Below are 20167 nucleotides of genomic sequence, written 5' to 3'. Positions count from 1 at the left end.
GTATCCTCATCAGAAGAATTAGTAAGGCCTACAGTACAACAATATCACAGCTTGTTTTACACCAGCCGAAGCTCAGACCAGTAATCCCCGCCAGGACCCTTCCCTCTTGTGACGGTGATGTATCCATGTGCAATCAGTCTATCCATCACCACAGTATAATGAGGATGATGGCAGAAGAAACAAATTAGGCACCATGAATTCCCATCACTCGGCCGCTGTGTTTGATTCCTCCATTTGATCATCTCCAGGGAGACCAAATATCCGTAGATTGCGGTCCATAGAACCTATGGCTATGTATTTCGCGTCTACTCCGAATTTTACGGAAGTTACTTTCCCTGTGGAAGGACAAATGTCACAACACCAAGTCAATGTGCGCTCCAAGAACTAAGAAGAAATTGCACCAAGAGACTATGGTAAAAAGAGGGACACACCTGTTCCTGATAAATCGGGTAATGTCTTGATAAGATTCCATTCGGCCTTAACATTAGCTACTTGGTAGACCCTACAGACAGAATCAGGAGTCTTTCAGATTTACAATATATAATGTGGCCATCGCTATTAAAAGGGATTATTCTTCTGTGACGCAGAAGCTTTATGCTAGGTATATACTCCCTCCCTCCGTTCTTTTTTATTTGTCACGTTTTAGTTCAAAAATGAATTAGCGGGCGAAAATATTCGAGAATATTGAGTACATCAATGGAAGATTTGGTCTCTTATATATCGACCAAGGAGTTCATGTTTCTATGCAACATAAATATTACCACCCTGTCTCAAATTATAGGTCTATGCACCTAGATATACAATATGTCTAGATACATAATAAAAGTTGTGTATCTAGAAAAGCCAACACGGCTATAAATTGGAACAGAGGGAGTAGGATGCAGATACAAGAAAATGGTTTGCATTGTCTATCAAGTTTACAACTGCCAGACAGAAACCAACCAATAATGCAGGTTAATTTGTTAATCTACATGGAATAAGCAAAACCAAACTACGTAAAACACACCAAAAACAACAAATTTGAAGTAACGCTGTTTTTTAAACAAATAGCTTGAAATGGGAGAGTTGAAACAAATGCAGTGCAGTAATCATCTAAAAATGCTCAGAGAAGTGATTACAAGGCGATCAAGTAACCAGCATGCAAAGTGGAGGTCTATATACCCTGTCTAGATTAGACATGGGAATCCCCGACAACATTGCCAGGAAATTCAACCCTCAAATACCAGTAATTGCAAGTTACTAGAACATACCTTATATCTGAACCACCAATGGCAAGATAGTTTCCACTAAAATCAAATTCCACTGCAAGGAAAAAAATAGCATACATCATATCATTAAACTCGCTCTTAAGAACCAAAAAAAATCCAGTTAACAAGATAATAAATAAATTCTACAGGAAGCAGATCCAAACAAAAGAATACAGTATCAAGGCAACAAGTTGATATTGCATTTCATACATCGAATGACCCTCTCCCGATAGCTATAATTATACATATGCAAATGCAAGCATGTGCACCTTTCTAACTGTTCATGGCCAAGTTACTTACCAGTATTGGTTGGCGTGTCCAAATCATAGGGAGAGAAAGTCCTAAAATTTCTTAATTTACGAAGATCCCAAAGCTTAACACCATCATGAGCAGCAGTCTGTAAAGTGATGGAAATATTAGAAACTAAATAAATTTGTCATTGTGCACGTAGCTTTTATCTAAATTACGTACCGCTAGGAAGTAACCATTTTCAGAGAAAGACATAGCAGTGACTGGTCCGACATGACCCTCAAACTTTGCGACATTTGACTACAGATAGAAATGTCATTATCAGACATGTTTTAAGAGCATGATCACCTAAAAACAAACTTGAATAAAGTGACACCACAGTACCAAATCACACCTGAGCCTTCACGTCCCAAATTTTAACAACAGCATCAGTAGTTCCTGTTCCAAGGATAAGACCATCTGGATGGAAAGACGCAGATGTATATCCCTCTTGTCCTGAAGCATCGCCAACCTGATAAAAATAATCATGCACAATGATATGCATACTCAAATGTAGTAAAAATATGTGTGCATGTGTGTGAGGGAGGTAACCTGTGTCAGGCAAGATCCTGTTGAAATATCATAGAAGCACCAAGAGTTATCCTTGGAAGCACTCACAAAATACTTCTGAGTCACATGTACTGTAACAGCTTCAACCTAAGAGAATACAAAAAGAAAATTAAGCTTTTTAATAACATGACTACTAATAGTTAAGACAGTAGGCACTAAACACAGCTACATGAGCACAGAAAATGAACAATATAGGGAGCATTTCACATTTCTGAAATTAAAAGCACACACAAATGAGCCAAAACAGTTAAGGGTGCAACAATCAAGAATTTTTAGGGGGAAAAAGATATTTTATAACTTTTTGGTAGAAGCATACTACAGAAATCCATCAGAAAATATTTTGCAAAACTATTTAAAAATATAAATCCCACCTCTGATAATTTATCCTTACATAAAAAAGGATTCAACTATCAAACATGCAACGTACAACAACAACGAAGGATACATAGTCCCAAGCAAGTTAAGGTATGCTAGAGTTGAAACTCTATAGAAACCACAAGTCAAGGTTCAGACACGATTAAACATACATAGTAGTAAAAGTAAATTTGTAAGCCATACCAAAATTACAGAAATAGAATCTGATATATATATATATATATATAGATGATATAGATATATTGATATATAGATTTGCATAGCATACAAATAGCTGTATGAGCAAACCATTTGCCTAAAGATAGGAAAATACATAGAATTAAGAATGCAAGCGTTATAGGATCCTGGTTGCCAAAATACTAACCTCATCAGTATGATCTTTCAGTGTATGGACACAGTTATAGTTTCCATTCTCATTCTCTTGCCAGATGCGAACAGTCTGTAACGTTTGCAACTAAATCAGTAATGTAATTACTATGACCTATTATTCCAGTGGTTACTTAAATGTATGGTAAATGGGAATTGCCTTATCTGCTGATCCAGTTACAAAGAGTTGATCCCGTGGAATAAACTTCAAAGTGGTTATCTGTGTAATGGATACAATGTTACAGCTTGCTGGGAATATAGAAGATACAGAAAAATTCAAAATCACATGGGGAAATACCTTCTTTGAGTGACCAGCAAGCGTGCACAAGATTTGACCAGATGAACGATCAAAGATTACTGCATTTGTATCGATACCCCCAGTTGCAACAATGTCCTGTAAATCCATGACAGGAACAAGGTAACTGGATAAATAGAATTCTAAATGCCAATTTAACTTCACTAAAGTTGAAATAAACAAGGTTCCCATTAAAGCTACAACTACATCAATAATCATGATGAATTAATGATAACTGAAAACCTGTGAATATGATTTGGTATAACTCAATATTTTCTGAGATGGGGCCTGCATGAATAATTCACTGGTTTCCTGTTCAGATATATATAACATCCAGACAAATTACACTTGAAACAGTTTGGCCTAAGGGAATGGGACACAAATCATCCTTAACCGCTTAAAGATAAGGCTGTATTCACCAACAGCTTCATGAACGGTTTTTTGCCAAATGGGTCTTTTGGAAACAAATTCATGGGTAAACCTCCTTATTCTGCTCTCACAAAGGGATGAGGTGGGATGAGGCTACAAAGAGTAGCTCCCAGCTTCACCCCGAGCCTGTGGACTCCATGTGCAAAGACCAAAATTGCCCTATGGAAAAGGAGAGCTCCAACATCGCCGGCTGCTAGGAAGGCAGGACACGCCGCCGGGCTCGGTCACAAACCAGCCACCGGGCACGAGCGTGGCCCTCACCAGGATGGCGAGCTCGGCCACGGCCAGACACAAGCATGGCACACGCCGGAGGCACAGGCTCAGCCCACACCGGAGTGCAGAGAGATGGGATGCGCACGGTTGAAGAGAACAAACACACGGTTGAAAAGAAAGAGAACATTATAGTCATTTTATTCTTTTGGTGTATATGTGAAGGTGTTTTGCCAAAAGAATCTCAAAAATAGTTTAGCTTCACCAAGTAAGCTGTTCGTGAAGCTGAAACTCAAAAAAACTTCACTAGTGAAGCTGAGCTGTGTCATACGGGGCCTAAATATGCCAAGCTAAAACAAGGATTTTGCAGCATATAAACAGCCATGTGTGGGACACTAATCTATCCATAATTAAAATGCATCACCGCCAGATATGAGAGATCAATTTCTGTGCCATTACAGCAAGTAGATATACAATATCCAAACAACACATAGTAACAAACTAACCTTTGAAGGATGAATATCCATGGACAAAATGCCTGGTTTGTTTGTCTTATGAAGGGGATGGCTGGAGATCTGAGTGTATCTCTCGAGTGCATCGATCGGTGCCAGAGTTGGAGGAACCTGAGAGAAAACAGAAGCAATTACTCCATAGTAACTAATTCAACAACATGCATCTAAGGGTGAGTTTGGTTCAAGTTCCTGAACGTGCTTCTGCTACAAAGACAGGCTAAAGCTTAAACTACAGTCAAAGGATATGGAACTAGCTCGTTAACATGTAATCTGTAATCAAAATAACTCGATGCATGACAAGTTCATGAAGCAAGCTAACTCTAAAAAACTCGGCCAGAGAGGGAAAGACTGCCCTCTCGGTATTATATTAAGAAGAGACCGAAACATGGTCCCGGCCGAGAAAATCCCCGAACCCTGGCCCCCCATCACTAGCGGGCCGTCACCGCCCACTCTGCAACGGCCCAGCTGAAGGGTGGCGCGCAGGAAGTAACCCAAGAGCGGGCGGGGCACAACAAGGAGATTTTTTTTAACCAAGCCCGAAATTTGCCCTCGAGGGGGATCGAACCCGGGACCTTGAGGTGCTACTCGGAAGTCTTAACCATTACGCTAGAGGCCCTTTTGCGCAAGCTAACTCTAGAGAATTCAGTTTTTATGAAGTACAGGTACCACAATGAATGTTTTAGACCTTAATTTAACTTTTAATGCTGAAAATGGAGCACAACACATACCTGTCTTTTCTTGCGCTGTGCTGAAAGCATGGCATTACACTCTGTAAGTTCATCAATCATGACAGGGTTGATACCAGGACGGATCTTCTTCCCGTCAGGGCCAATTTCATCTTCAATTACTGTATCAAAGAAAGTTGAATTATGAGATACCTAAAACTTGAAATATCAATTAAGATGGAGAACATCAAACAGCTGGTACCTCTTTTTCCATTGGAAACAACAGCTGCAGGAGCAGCTCCTGCAACTGACGCAGGAATCTGTCTCTCAGCTTGAGCCAAAAGTGCTCTAGCGTCATCTCTTTCCTTCTTTAATCTGGCTATAACACGGCAGGCAGCGTCATGCTGGAAGGGACAAAAAAGCAAAGTAAACAAATCAGTTGCCAGATAATGCTCTTTCTTTCTATTTTTCAAAAAAAAAAACCAAAATATATCAATGTTACAAACGGCGACGACGTTATGCAATCCTTGGCGGCGACGCGCTGCCTAGAGCCTAGTCACACCTAGGTGTTACATAGCCATACATATTAAACTTAAAAGTCTAAAAAGAAAAGAAGAAACAGGATACCAGCGGGGCAAGAGTTAGATAGAAAGGTACATGAAAGCAGTCTGATATGTAAACCCACTCCCCTCCCACTATATCCATTCGCTGCTCCCAGCTCCACCAGACTCGCAACTGGCAGCGCCGCCACCACCTTCCATCTCTGCTGCCCGACGTACATGCCTCCACTGCCACCACCTGACCCAATCTCCTCTGCAGCTGTCGCGCCCAGTCCTTGCCTCCCCCACGTTGCCCGCCACCCCCAGTCCTTGCCTAATCCACCCACTGTCCCCACTTCTCCACAGCTGCTCGACATATCCGCCTCCTCTGACATCAGCTGAAGTCCCATACTCCCTCGCATGCACCTCCCTGGGTGGATCTAAACGTAGTGTCCACCGATGGCATGTCAGGCTGCCACATGTGTATGGGCAGTTTGGACATTTCAGGGACAGGGCCCGCTAGTCAGAGCTAAGAAATAACGTGCGACCTAGTTTGACAAACGTCCCCAACTCGAACCGCGCTATTTTACAAGTGCAACGAAGCGCGGCCCGTTTTGAAGAGCACAAAGTTAGAGCGACCCATTTTAACAATTTTCTCCTTAGGCAGGATAAAAAAACTCGGCCAGGGAGGGAAAGACAGCCCTCCCGGTATCATATTAAGAAGAGACGTAAACATGGTCCCAACCGAGAAAATCCTCAAACCCTGGCCTCCCATTACTAGCTGGCCGACACCGAGCCCAGCCGGAGGATGGTGCGCAAGACGTAACCTGAGAGCAGGCAAGACACTGCGAGGGGATTTTTTAACAGCCCAAAATTCGCCCCTGAGGGGGATCGAACCCGAGACCTGAAGATGCTACTTGGAAGCCTTAACCATTATACTAGAGGCAGAGATATGCAAAGGTCAATGGAAGACCTGGTAGAGTGCATGACTAAGTTCTTGTCTTGCTGTGTGAAGCTGCTGCTCCAAAGCAAAATTAGAAAGCATGAGAGCATCCCACTCCTGCGAAATTCAGGAAAAACAAGTTCTGATAAGAGCTAGAGAATTATGACTCAAAACTTTAGACAGGACACAATTGACAATATAAAAATGATATGGATCACAGAGCTATTAAGTACCATGATGATTGAGTGCATTCATAAAAGTAACCACCAAAGTATATCAACAGTATTCTTCAAATAAGATCAACAGTTAGATTCAATTAGTTATTCTTAAAATAACATCAATTGACAGATTCACTTTCAACTATAACACCCAGTGCAACCAAAAGTGGAAAACACACTTGAAACACAAGGCCCTTAAATCACCTTAGGAACAAGGCGGAAACAATGCACATGCCCCTTTACACTTAAGCACAGAAAGGCACATGCCGGAGCAAGTGCACTGCAGCCAGAGTGGCTTCAAACAGTCATGCTGTGCCATACCTTGGATGCGTTTCGTGCACTTTTACCTACCTCAATAACACTACACTTAACAAAAAGATCAAAGAAGGTTCTCCATACTTCATAATCAAATTTTAGACATTCTAGAATACGCTCAAAAAATAACTGGCAAAAGGTTAGAACCCCTTACGTTCTGAAAAATCCCAAGGAGTCCTGGAATGCTTGCAGCCTGCAAAGGCCTGGGCTTCACGATCTGCAAGAATGAAGTTCTTCAAGAGTTTTCGCAGATTGGAACAGCAGTAATAAAATACTTTAGGTGTGCATGAGACTATCCGGGTAATTAATGAGTATACGACAAATATTATTGTCCTAATCACATACATTAATCGATGTGGATGCAAAAGTACAAGCGCAATGCACAAATCAAATACCATCGTTGATTCAAAAAATACGAATTAAGTTCTTCAAACTTCAATAGCAATCTAACGTTTTAACTTTTAAGGGTGCAGGAAAAATCTGGTGAAGTTATTTCATGAGTTTCAAAAGTTCGGGTTTCTATGAAGAATTTTTTGCATTGCAAATGGCAAAAGGACTACAGCATGAGCATATGTCATTTTCAGCTACTGGATAGGTTGTTATAATATCATGGGAAAAACACAAGAACCTAAAATGGATTCTAGAATTGACAATGTATATATTATTATTATAGTCTCCTATGAAGGTAAACAGTAAACTAGAACCCTACATCTTTCCACCTATATTTGGGCAGTTAAAATGGAAGCCTTTTAGTCCCAAGCAAGTTGAGGTAGGCAGTAGGCTAGAGTTGAAACCCAACAGAAAGCCACAAATCAAGGTTCAAGGTATATTCTATCCTTTCAAGTCTCATTTTACTACCTTTTCCAAGTTCCATTGTCAACTTCGGCCTTCTCCAACCTCTCTTCTCATTACTATCGTGTCTTAGGATCTCACTGCGCACTGGTGCCCCTAGAGGTCTTCGTTAGACATGTTTAAACCATCTCAAAGGGTGTTGGACAATCTTTTCTTTAATTGGTGTTACCCCTATCCTATCACGTATATCATTGTTCTGAACTCGATCTCTTCTTGTATGGCCACAAATCTAATGCAACATACGCATTTCCGCAACACTTATTTGTTGAACATGACGTATTTTTGCAGAGAAACATTATACCCCATACAATATAACAGGTCTAAGCGTCGTCCTATAAAACTTGCCTTTTAGCTTTTCCGGTATCCTTTTGTCACATAGAAAGCTAGATGCTTGGCACCCCTCCCTCACCCTGTTTTGATTTTATGGCTAACATTTCCATCAATATTCCCATCTCTCTATAGTGTTGATAGTAAATACTGAAAGGTACCTTCCTAGGCACTACTTGAACTTTCAAAGTAACATCTTTCTCATGTGTAATAATGCCGAAGTCACATATTATTTCTTCGATTTTAGTTCTAGTGAGTCTAAAACATTTGGACTCTTAGAGTCTCCTACCAAAACTCCAATTTCCTATTTACTCTTGCATGACTTTCATCAACTAGCACTACATCGTCCGCAAAAAGCATACACCAAGAGATATCCCCTTGTATGACCCTTGTGACCTCATCCATCACCAAGACAAAAAAAAGGTAAGGGCTCAAAGCTGCCTTTGATGTAGTTCTATTCTAATCTATGAGTCATTTATGTCCACATCACTTGTTCGAAAACTAGTCACAACATTGTTGTACATGTCCTTAATGAGTCCAATGTACTTCGTTGGAACATTATGTTTGTCCAAAGCCCACCACATAACATTATTTAGTACTTTTTCATAAGCCTTCTCCAAGTCGATGAAAACCATGTATCGGTCCTTCTGCTCCTTATATTGCTTCATCACTTGTCTTATTAAAAAAATGACTTCCATGGTTGACCTTCCAGACATGAAAAAAGTGAAAACATTGCCCAACCAATGAAAATATTGATAGACACAAGATTATGCGTGGCTAAAAATTGACCCCCTAGCCTCGTAAACTTTATGTGGTTTCTTTTAGATAAAAGATTATGTAATGGCTACAATTTGATCCCCTAACCTCATAATCTTTTTGTGCTTCATTTACAATTTTAGATGCATGGTGTATAGACTTTTACCTACTTAAGAAGTGTAATGTATGCTGATGTCATTACTTCAATGAATATTATTGTGTAATTTGGTTTCCTCGTATAATGACAGGGGATCTCCTTGCAGCCATGCTAAAGAAGTATCAAAAGCGACCTCACGAGACACAAATTGGCCAGTGATACTAATCTCATCGCTACCTTCCTTAATTAGTATGGAGAGCAAGACACAAAATGGCTACTGATACTCTACAGTCCACACCACATGCTACTGAAAATTTTGTTGCGACAGCTTGTTAGCATACCGAAGAAACCATACCGTGTTGGTCTTGACCGGCACGATATCATCCATGGTGAGGTCCTCCTTGGTGGCGGGACACTTGCCATGGTCCTGCAATGTTGTGGCATCGGCGTCACGACATGAATTTAGCAAAAAAAAAACATTTTCCAAATAAAAAAAATCCCAGCCCAAGATCTGAGACCAAACTACGGACCTCAATGTAGCGCTCGATGAGCCGCCGCTCGAAGAGTAGCCCCGACTTCTTCGACACGACCGGCTCGTCCGGCACCTCGCCGGAGACTACGGGGAAGCGGGACGAGTTAGCTCACGAAGTGAGGGATCAGATAAGCTAGGGCTAGGAGACAAGAGATGCGAGGGAGGGAGAGAGGCATTACTCGCGCAGATCATGGAGGAGGGGAGGGCCAAGGTCGGGCGCGGGAGAGAGCGCGGCACCGCGAGCAGCCTCCCCGGCGGCGAGCCCCTTGGCAGATGCGGGTGGCAGCGCCGGCGGCGGGATGGGAGCAGGCGACGGCGGGACGGAGCAAAGGTTTTGCCGCTAGGGTTCTTCGAGAGGAGAAATTTTGTCCTCCTTTTCGGTTTAGGCTCCAAACATGTTCTTTGGGACTTATTTCGAAACAACTTCTACTTTTTTTATTGTAATTACTAGTGGTGTGTTTGGTTCGTGGAATCACCATATACTTCATAAGGTGATGCATCATGAGTTCATCTCATAAATTTCAATGGAATCAACACATTCCTCATGTATATATTATTTCTTAGCTTATGAGAAATAGAGTGGTGATGGATCAACTCATTCTATTCTACAAACCAAACAAAAAAATGAGAAGTGAGAAGAAGATTGACAACTTCATTCCTCAAACCAAACACATCATAGGTGAATGCCCGTGCGTTGCAACGGAAATATATAATATCACTATAACTTATATACAAATGAGTGTTATAGTGTTATAGGTGAGTGTCCATGCGTTGCAACAGAAACATATAATATCACGATAATTTAACTACAAATATATGTTATCCTGTTATGAGAAAATATTTTGTAATCCATTTACCATCCTAGCCATACATATCCAACAGACTCTCGACCTTGCTCACTGAAGCTTCATGTTGATACGATTAAAACTTGCTAAAAGATTTAATTAGAAAAATACAATATTCACCACTTCTTTCTGGACATGTGATCCATGAGGATCCTCTGATTGTCATAGTTCCACATGATGCTAAGCAGTGTCTAGAACATGCGACGTGCTTTGTGCGCCGTGTTAAATTTCAATACTCTTCAACGCTTCTCTCAGCTTCTCAAAGATTACAAGAAAGTTCTATAAATGATGCCTCTACAGAAGATATCTCTTGGAGATGTACGATATGCACATACAAATTGCAATACTAAAACACTACTACTTTGCTTACTGTATAAATTTCAGAACGTTATATAAGTGAAAACATGTCCCTCCTTTCCAAGTCCTTGTTTCAGATGGTCAACCATCTCATCAGGTTTCAAGGGGTACATATCCTGCATTACAAGCACATAATAATAAAAAATATCTATGTTCCAAGGGAAAAATATGTATGGCAAGCTGCTTGCGATAGCCAGACAGGTGCAATCAAATTTTTGCCTAGCATTCAAGTAAGCCATATTGATAATACAATTTTTATCTTCTGGTCTGGTCCATTCCACTATAACATACATTTGTAGTTGATGATAGTGAACGATGCCAAAAAAAAAATAACGATGGCTTAATAGTAGCTAAGATAAAAAATGATAGTAGCCCACTTCAAATAATATGATGTTGCACCATACAGCTCCGAACTAGTAGATTCAATTAGCAATTCCAATTCTTTCTCGGAGAGATGGCTCCTCAGCCCACCCACGAAGCTGTTGTAAACGAGTTGGTTGAGGCAGTCTGTCACACCCGGTTTTAGAAGGCAAACCGAATGTGAACCATGTACGTGCCAGGATCAGCAATTCACGTACACAGCAGTTACATAACATGGACATCATCACACAGTGCTCGAATAGTATTAAAAAGGGAAATAATAGTCGATTACATCACATGTCTGAGACATCCACATAGTCTTTACAATAATCAAAGTGCGAAAACGAGTCGTAGATAAATGCAGCCTTCACAGGCAGCCGACTCGGGTTGCCGCTAACTCACGCCTAAAACTCGTTGTAGTCTTGGAACTCCTGGAAGTCTCCTTCCATGGCTTCATCTTCTCCTGAGCAGTGGTTGCAATGCTGACAACCTGGGGAAGGGGGGTTGGTGTGTAGAGCAAGGGTGAGTACACATCAACATACTCAGCAAGTGTCCTGTTTGGCTGTAGTGGACTAGCTTTATGTGGAGGGTAAGTCAAGCAGTTGCTTTTAGTTGGTCAGATTATTATTACTAGTAGAGAAAGCCAAGTTTTAGAGTTAACCCACGTTATTAACCCAAACGTACTCCTTTCCAAACGGAAAGAGTACCACTTACCATTACCAGAGTCAATACCAAGAACCATCAATTTCATTGCCACCTGTAATCCGAACATCTCTGATCAAGTACCACTAATCACTGGAGCTCCCTTAGCCGCTCATAACCACGAGCACGGCTGATATATCAGTTTTCTAACACTCTACAGAGGTTGTACACTTTACCCATGAGTCGTGATTCCCTTTTTGCCTCGGGTTGTACGGACCCTTGAACACTCCCAAGGTCAGTAGGCAAGGTCTCACTACGTAGCCTTTACAAAGATTCCTCGGTGCTGTAGCCGCCCGTTAGGTTTCCTAAATGTACCACACTCCTCCCCAAGGGGGCGAACCCAAGCTTGGCAGAGCGAGCCGCATACACCGAGCCTCATTAACGGCACGACGGCTAAGCGAACTACACCCCGGATCCTCTAATTATTCAGCTAAGGGCACCCCATTCCACCCTCATGGTTGCACTGTTTTCCCGGGCGGTCATCCAACGAACAGGTCCTTACGGAGAGGCACTCGAGAAACCGCTCGAGCCCCCTTGAAGGCCACAAGTATAACATCATAATAAGAAGAGGGAAAACAACGTATCATTGGTAAATCTCATCATGTTCATTGATTAGAGTTGGGCAATAGCATAAAGCTAAACAATAATAATCTAACCCAGATAGGTAAACAAGGACATGGATAACAAAAGCTAGTCAATCCTTAGGTATAAATATGTAATGCGGGAGGTGAATTAAAGTATGTATAGGACAAAGATAGGTCAAGGGACACCTGCCTCCTCCAACCAACTGCAGCTCAGGGGCTTCTCCTGCGAGTTCTTCGGGCTCCTCAACCAGATCGTTCTCTATGCGAGCGCAAACATACATACATCCATCCATTCGAATTAGGAAACAAACAGTACACCATACAAGAGAACATATAGATTAAATATGTATAGAGTATGACATACGATATTGCATTTGCCATGGCTAGAAAGAGAAGAAGGGAGGTCTCGCAGTGGTTAAATCTATAGTCGAAGCGTATTACGGGTAGATGCATAACTAGCCATTACGTGCTCTAGTTCCACTTAGTTCCAATAATAAGGATTAGTCACATGCACTAATAGAATCATAACTGTTTTCAGTTGATCAATATTAAATAAGGTAGATGATTAACTACATGAATTAATTAACGTAACCGCTATTACGATTGACAAACATTATACTCGTGCTAAGTGAAAGAATGGACTTAACTACTCCATATCATGTAGTTATACTAACCGATATTTAATATAGGTGTAAAGATAGTCATCATCTAAGCATAATTAATTCCACTCTTAGTTAATGTGTCGCTTCTTGATACAGTTCAATTAGTACTAGCACTTTTAAATGGTGAAGAGCATCGTCGCACGACAATTTGCGCACAAAGGATAAATGACAGAGCGTGACGTTTAAGCGTTGCACAGGTGAGCGAGCGAATGGGCGAGTTGCTAGCCGCGCGCTACGCCGTGCTGGGGACTCTGGCCGTGAACCGCGCTGCGCGCTACGGGCAGCCACGCCGGGCAGGGAGCTGCGGCGCACGGGGCCACCGCGAGCGGCAGCGCAGGCGTGCTGCGAGCAGGCCGTGCAGGGTCGCCGCGAGCAGCCACGCTGCGAGCAGCCGCGCTGCGCACTGCGAGCCGCGCCGGTGCAACGGGCGGGCACGCCACGTCGCGCGAGGGGTGGGGCTGCGCTGCGCTGTGCGCAAGCTAGCAGGGGCGTGCCGGGGGCAGGGACCGCGCCGCGCCGCGAGCAGCGAGCACGCCGCAGGCGCGAGGAAACTGCGTGCGCAGGCCGAGCCGGGCACGCCGAAGGCAGGGCGCACGAGCAGCCGTGGGCGGGCTGCCGAGCCGACCGCGCCGGGCAGCCGCGGGCGGGCTGCGCTAGGCGTCCGCGCAAGGGCGTCCGCGAGCAGCCAGCCACGCCATGCCGCGAACGTGAAGAAGATGCGCGCGCAGGGAGCCGTGTGCCGTGCCGGGACGGGAACACCAGGGATCGCGCGCTAAAGACACTAAGGGAGGGAAGGAGAAAGGAGGATGGGGGCTCTACCTCGACGGTCGCCGGCGAGGTCTCCGGGGAGCTCCAATCGGCGATTCGGTTTTCTTCCTGTGCGGTGTCGAGCGAGAGAGAGGATTTGGGTTGAGCAGAGGAGAGAGAGAGAGAGGAGGCCGGTTTCTTGGACTAGGGCGTCGTGGGCGATTCTCTCGATGTGGGCGTGAGATTCGCGGGCGGATGTTGGAGAAACGGCCGCCGGATTGCATGGTGGTTGAGCCATCGCGCCGCGCCTGGCGGCTGTACGCTGCGCACAGGGCGCCTGCGCGAGCCTGCGCTCCTGGCATGCCGCGCCAGAAAGGAGCTGGGCTGCTCCGAAAAAAGAAAAGGGGCGCGCCTGGGTGGGCCGCGGGCGACCGGTCCAAGAGGGGAGAGCGTGGGGGGGCGCGGGGAGGAAAACCGGTGGGCCGCGCAGGAAATTTGGTGGAAAAAAAGGAAAAGGCCAGAGGGGAAAAAGAGGCGGCTTGGGCCGCAGGCGCCGAGCCGGCCCACGACGAGAGAAAAGAGGGGTGGGGAAGAAGGCTAGGCTGGGCCGCGCGCAGGGGAATCAGCCCAAGAGAGAGGGGAAGGGATTTTCTATTTATTTTTCCTATTTTAGCCATAATTCATCACTAGAATGCATGATTCACAAACCCTCTCAATCAAACAACAAAAATTCATGATTCAGCATGATGCAACAACTAAAGAGAAAATCTCTAGGGTTTATTATTATTATATGACTTGGAGTTTTGGAAATAGGGAGGGTTTTAGCGAAAAGAAACGGGGAAAGAGAGGTAACGCCCGAATTTAGCGAGCGATAGAGAAAGAAAAAATTCAACTCGAAATTCGGGGCGTTACAAACCTATCCCCCTTAAAAGAATCTCGCCCTCGAGATTCAAGGCTGGCTAGCAAAGAGCTCAGGGTACTTGGCCATCAGATCATCTTCACGCTCCCAGGTTGCTTCTTCCTCAGAGTGATGATTACATCTGACTTTGCACATTCTGATGGTCCTCCTTCGGGTGACTCTATCTGCAGTCTCAAGGATTTGCGTTGGCTTCTCAATGTAGGTCAAGTCCTCCTGGACCTCCAGACCTTCAACTAGCAATTGCTCTTCTGGCACACGCAGACATTTCTTCAACTGAGACACATGGAAGACATCATGCATTGTGGACAAACCTTCTGGCAAACTGAGCTGATAGGCCACTTCTCCACGCCTTGCGAGAATCTGATACGGACCAATGTAGCGGGGTGCTAGCTTGCCTTTGACTCCGAATCTTCTGACTCCTCTGATCGGTGACACTTTCAGATAGACAAAATCTCCAACCACGAAACTCAGATCTCTTCTTCTTGTGTCTGCATAGCTTCGCTGCCTTGATTGCGCTATCTTCGGATTCTCTCGAACCATCTTGATGTTCTCTTCAGCTTCAAGCAAAATGTCTGGCCCGAACACTTGCTTTTCTCCAGGCTGATCCCATTGCAATGGAGTTCTACAACTCCTCCCATAGAGCGCCTGAAATGGTGACATCTTCAAGCTGGCCTGATAACTATTGTTATAGGAGAACTCTGCATAAGGCAACCTCTTGTCCCATCCGAACTGATCTTGCAATGCACAGGCTCTCAACATGTCTTCAAGGATTTGATTAGTTCTTTCGGTCTGACCATCTGTCTGCGGATGATAGGCTAAACTAAAATTCAGATGTGTGCCTAAAGCCTCATGCAATTGCTGCCAGAAATGAAAGGTGAATTACGTTCCTCGGTCTGACACTATCTTCTTTGGCACACCATGAAGACAAATGATCTGAGACATGTACAACTCTGCCAATACTGCATTGTTGTAGTTGGTCTTGATGGGTATGAAGTGGGCTGACTTGGTTAAGCGGTCCACTACTACCCAAATGGAATCGTAGCCAACTCGAGTGAGAGGCAATCCGACTATAAAATCCATATCGATTTCATCCCATTTCCACTGAGGAATTTGCAAAGGTTGCAACAATCCAGCTGGTCTCTGGTGCTCTGCTTTGATCCATCGACAACTATCACACATAGCCACATGCTCTGTGATTTCCCTCTTCATTCCGTACCACCAGAATTTCTTCTTCAGATCCTGATACATCTTCTCACTGCTAGGGTGAATCGAATAGGCTATCTCATGAGCTTCCCTGAGGATCAACTCCCGAATAGATTGGACATTGGGAACACACAAGCGGTCCTTTAACCATATCACACCTTCTGTGTCTTCCCGAAAATCTTTGCCTCTGCCGACTAGATCAGTCGCCGGATCTCACTGATCTTCTCATCATTCTTCTGTGCTTCTTTGATTTCCCGCTCTAGGGTAGGTTCCAACTCAATTGTTACTCCTCACGTGTTGTTTAGAAATCCGAGACTCAACCTGTCAAACTCCTTGGCCAACTCATAGGGCATCGGACGAGCGACCATCAGATTGACTTGACTCTTCCTGCTCAAAGCATCTGCCACTACGTTCGCTTTGCCCGGATGGTAATGAATCTCCAGCTCATAGTCTTTGATCAATTCTAACCATCTTCGTTGTCTCATATTCAGCTCTGACTGAGTGAATATGTACTTCAGACTCTTGTGGTCTGTGTAAACATCACATTTCTGCCCATACAGATAGTGCCTCCATGTCTTTAATGCGTGAACCATTGCTGCCAACTCTAGGTCATGGATTGGGTAATTCTTCTCATGAACCTTCAGCTGTCGGGACGAGTAAGCCACAACTCTTACCTCTTGCATCAATACGCATCCCAAACTTGTGTAACAAGCATCACAATACACCAAGAAGGGCTTGTGCACATCATGCAAGATTAAGACAGGCGCTGTAGTCAACTTCTCTTTCAGCGCTTCGAAGGCCTCTTGACATTTCTGGGTCCACTTGAACTCAACTTTGTTGCCTAGCAATGCTGTCATTGGTTTCGCAATCTTCGAAAACCCTTCAATGAATCGTCGATAGTATCCGGCCATTCCAATAAAGCTTTTGATTCCTCGAGCATTTTTTGGCGCTTTCCAGTTCAGAATGTCTGCTACTTTCTTCGGATCCACAGCCAATCCTTCTTTGTTGATTATGTGACCCAAGAACAGAACTTCGCTGATCCAGAACTTGCACTTGCTCAACTTTGCATACAGCTGGTGCTCTCGCAATCTCTGCAATACCATCCTTAAATGATTTGCATGCTCTTCTTCGCTTTGAGAATAAATCAGAATATCATCAATAAATACCACCACAAACTTATCAAGATAATCCATGAATACACTGTTCATCAAGTTCATGAAGAAGGCCGGTGCATTGGTTAGACCGAAAGACATCACAGTGAACTCATACAACCCATACTTGGTAATGAATGTCGTCTTCGGAATGTCCAAAGGTCGGATCCTGAGCTGATGATAACCTGACCTCAGATCTATCTTGGAGAACACACTGGCTCCTCTCAACTGGTCGAACAGATCTTCTATTCTGGGCAAAGGGTACTTGTTCTTGATGGTAACCTCATTCAGAGCTCGATAATCGATACACATCCTTTTGGTGCCATCTTTTTTCTCCACAAATAGGACAGGGGTGGCCCAAGGCGAGGTGCTTGGCTGGATGTAACCTTTCTCTGACAGCTCGTCAATCTGCTTCTTGAGCTCAACCAACTCTGGTCCGGATATTCTGTAAGCTCTCTTAAAGATAGGGGAGTTCCAGGAAGAAGCTCTATAGCAAACTCAACTTTCCGCTCTAGTGGCATACCGGGTAAGTCCTTTGGAAACACATCTGAGAACTCAGACACGACCTTGATACTCTCAATTGGGTCTGCTTTTCTGCTATCGACAGCCATCTGGTAACAACTTCCTTTCTTCGGCTCAAGCAGGACTAACTCGGTCACCACTTCCTCTCCTAGTGGGGACACCAACTTGATTGTCCTCTTATCACAACTGATAACTGTCTGATACTTATCTAGCCAATTCATCCCTAGGATGACATCTATTCCCTGAGTACCCATTACTATGAGATTAGCGGGAAACGCTATCCCCCTTATTTCCACACATACATTCAAACAAATGCTATCGGCTCGAATTCTACCACCGGCTGAGTCAATTTGAATGGGGGTTGACATGGTAGTTATTGGAAGATTATGTGCTTTTACCCATGATGCAGTAATGAAAGAATGCGTTGCTCCAGTATCAAATAACACTTCTGCAATATGGGAGTCGACTGGGAACATACCTACTATCATGCCGAGGGTCTCCCGAACTGCTTCAGCCTCCAAGTGGTTCAGTCTCCCAGGATTATAGCGCGGCTGAGAGCGGTTGCCTGCTCCATGCTGAGACACATTCTGCTTTGCTGGGGCATTGGGGCCTGACTGCTGCTGGGCTGCCTTCTTCGAACATTGCATCACCCAATGGCCTTGCTCTCCACAATGGAAACATGCTCTGTTTCCAACTTGAGCTGGTGCTGCCTGATTGTTCTGCTGGTTTGCTGGGGCAGGAAGACGAGGTGCTTGTTGATTCTGCCTCTAGAACTGACCTCCTCCTGACTGATTGTTATGGCGATTCTGATACTAGTGCTGAGGATACTGCCTTTGGAATTGCTGATGCTGGAGTGGATGCTGGTTCTGCCTGAACTGCTGAGGTTGATTGCTTGAGAAACGAAGACGATTGTTGCTTCCAGGCTGGGGTCCACTGATCTTGCGCTTGCGATCCTCCATCTCCTTACGCTTCCTCTCTGTCATGATTGCTCTGTCAATCAGGTGCTGGAATGTCGGGAAGGTATGATTCATCAGTTGATACTGCAGGGGGTCAACCAAGCCTCTCAGGAAACGATATTGTCGCTTGGCGTCGGTGTTGACATCTTCAGGAGCATAGCGGGACAACTGCAGAAACCAGTATCGGTACTCACTGACAGACGATGACCCTTGCTTGAGTGCCAGGAACTCCTCCTTCTTCACTGTCATCAGACCTGCAGGAACATGGTACTGACGAAAGCTACCTCTGAACTCTTCCCTGGTGATGGTGTCGGGGTTGGCATGCGTGGCGAGATAAGACTCCCACCAAGACTGAGCTGCTCCTCTCAACAGACGGGGACCATACATGACTTTCTCCCTATCATCGCACTGAGCGGTATGCAACTCTCGCTCCACAGTGTGCAGCCAGTCTTCAGCATCCATGGGGTCAGAAGAATGAGCAAACGTTGGGGGGGGTGACCTCTCATGAATTCAGCACGCTTGTCCCTGGGCATCTGAGGCATCTGAGGCTGAGGTGGTGGCTGTTGCTGCTGCTGCTGCTGAATGGCGGCCAGAGTCTGACCGATGGCTTGGACTGCCTGAGTCTGCATCAGGAACATCTGCTCGATGGACATCAGGGGCGGGGGCGGCAGTTGCTGTTGCTGGGGTACCTCATCCTGCTAAGCTGCCTGCTCCTGCTGAGCACGCCTTCCTCCTCTGCGCCTGTTCTCTGACATCTGCAGAATGCAACCACACATCAGAACTGATCTTGCAAGTCTTGTAGCATAAGAAAAGAGTATAGAATTCGTCAACAACACTAAACAAATGAGCATCTTCACTGATCTCCAACACAACTTCTCAGATAAAGAGGAAAGTGGAATAAAAGGCTTCCCAACTAGATAACTAACTTCATTAACATATAACAGGTAAACCAAAATGCAGGGGATACCCACACTCTGGTGACAGTCATTACAAAGATTCAAATCAAACATAGTTCATCATGACAAACATAAATGCACAGGATATAGCAAACTACCCTATCTAACTAAGACTAACTAAGAGCGAGACTAACTCTAAGACTGAGACTAAGACTAAGACTTCTATATTAAGCATTTATTACAAGACTCAACACTGACGATCTATGGTTCTAAGTCTATCTTGGTCTTGCAGTCGGGATTGCCATAAGGCTGGTGTCCACACCGAGGTGAGCGGTACGGGTGTTGAGTCCCTACGGGAGCGGGGGAACCATCGTCCAGGTGACGACGCTCCGCGCGCTCAGCCCGCAGCTGGGCGATCTCAGCACGAGCCCTACTCAGCTCGTCTAATGCATGGTCCAGCTCCGTGTTTAACACGGTGGCTAGGTTCACTGTGCTGCTCAACCTAGGATTGTCCTCACCAACAGGTGAGAAAATCACGCCTCCTGTGCTGCCAGATGGACGGCGGGGGTAATACTTCAGGTTGAGATCGTCAGCTACCCCGTCGAGCACTGAGCAGTAGTGCGAAAGCGCACGCCGTGCGACATCTTGCATGGCCGCCTCAGCCGAGTCCCGCTCAGAGATGGAATAGTGCTCTGAGCAGACCTCCGCACCCCGGAGACTGTTCTCC

At 44.6% G+C, this 20167-nt stretch overlaps 1 protein-coding gene across 1 annotated transcript; it reads right to left on the bottom strand.

Annotated features, from left to right (window-relative positions):
• On the bottom strand, nt 1-9904 carry LOC100191855 (uncharacterized). The gene is made up of 18 exons (NM_001137279.1): nt 9716-9904; nt 9535-9620; nt 9360-9431; nt 7127-7189; nt 6470-6556; nt 5220-5361; nt 5021-5139; nt 4287-4403; nt 3145-3240; nt 3007-3066; nt 2845-2919; nt 2088-2192; nt 1891-2007; nt 1719-1796; nt 1548-1644; nt 1251-1302; nt 432-502; nt 1-335 (listed from the first exon to the last, which is right to left on the bottom strand). The coding sequence occupies exons 1-18, from the start codon at nt 9726-9728 to the stop codon at nt 205-207; spliced, it is 1581 nt and encodes a 526-aa protein (NP_001130751.1). The 5' UTR covers nt 9729-9904; the 3' UTR covers nt 1-204.
• Nucleotides 9905-20167: the final 10263 nt, after the last annotated feature.

Source organism: Zea mays, chromosome 5 (genome assembly GCF_902167145.1).
Source record: "Zea mays cultivar B73 chromosome 5, Zm-B73-REFERENCE-NAM-5.0, whole genome shotgun sequence".
NCBI lineage: Eukaryota > Viridiplantae > Streptophyta > Magnoliopsida > Poales > Poaceae > Zea > Zea mays.
The sequence above is the reverse complement of the archived record's forward strand: the minus strand, read 5'-3'. Positions and strand labels throughout refer to the sequence as shown.

Excerpts from the sequence above, each read along its gene's own strand:
- LOC100191855 (NM_001137279.1), bottom strand. Across the intron at positions 5,140-5,219 it reads TGTTTCCAATGGAAAAAGAG|TAATTGAAGATGAAATTGGC; the intron begins GTACCAGCTGTT and ends TCTTTGATACAG. Across the intron at positions 2,008-2,087 it reads CAGGATCTTGCCTGACACAG|GTTGGCGATGCTTCAGGACA; the intron begins GTTACCTCCCTC and ends TATTTTTATCAG.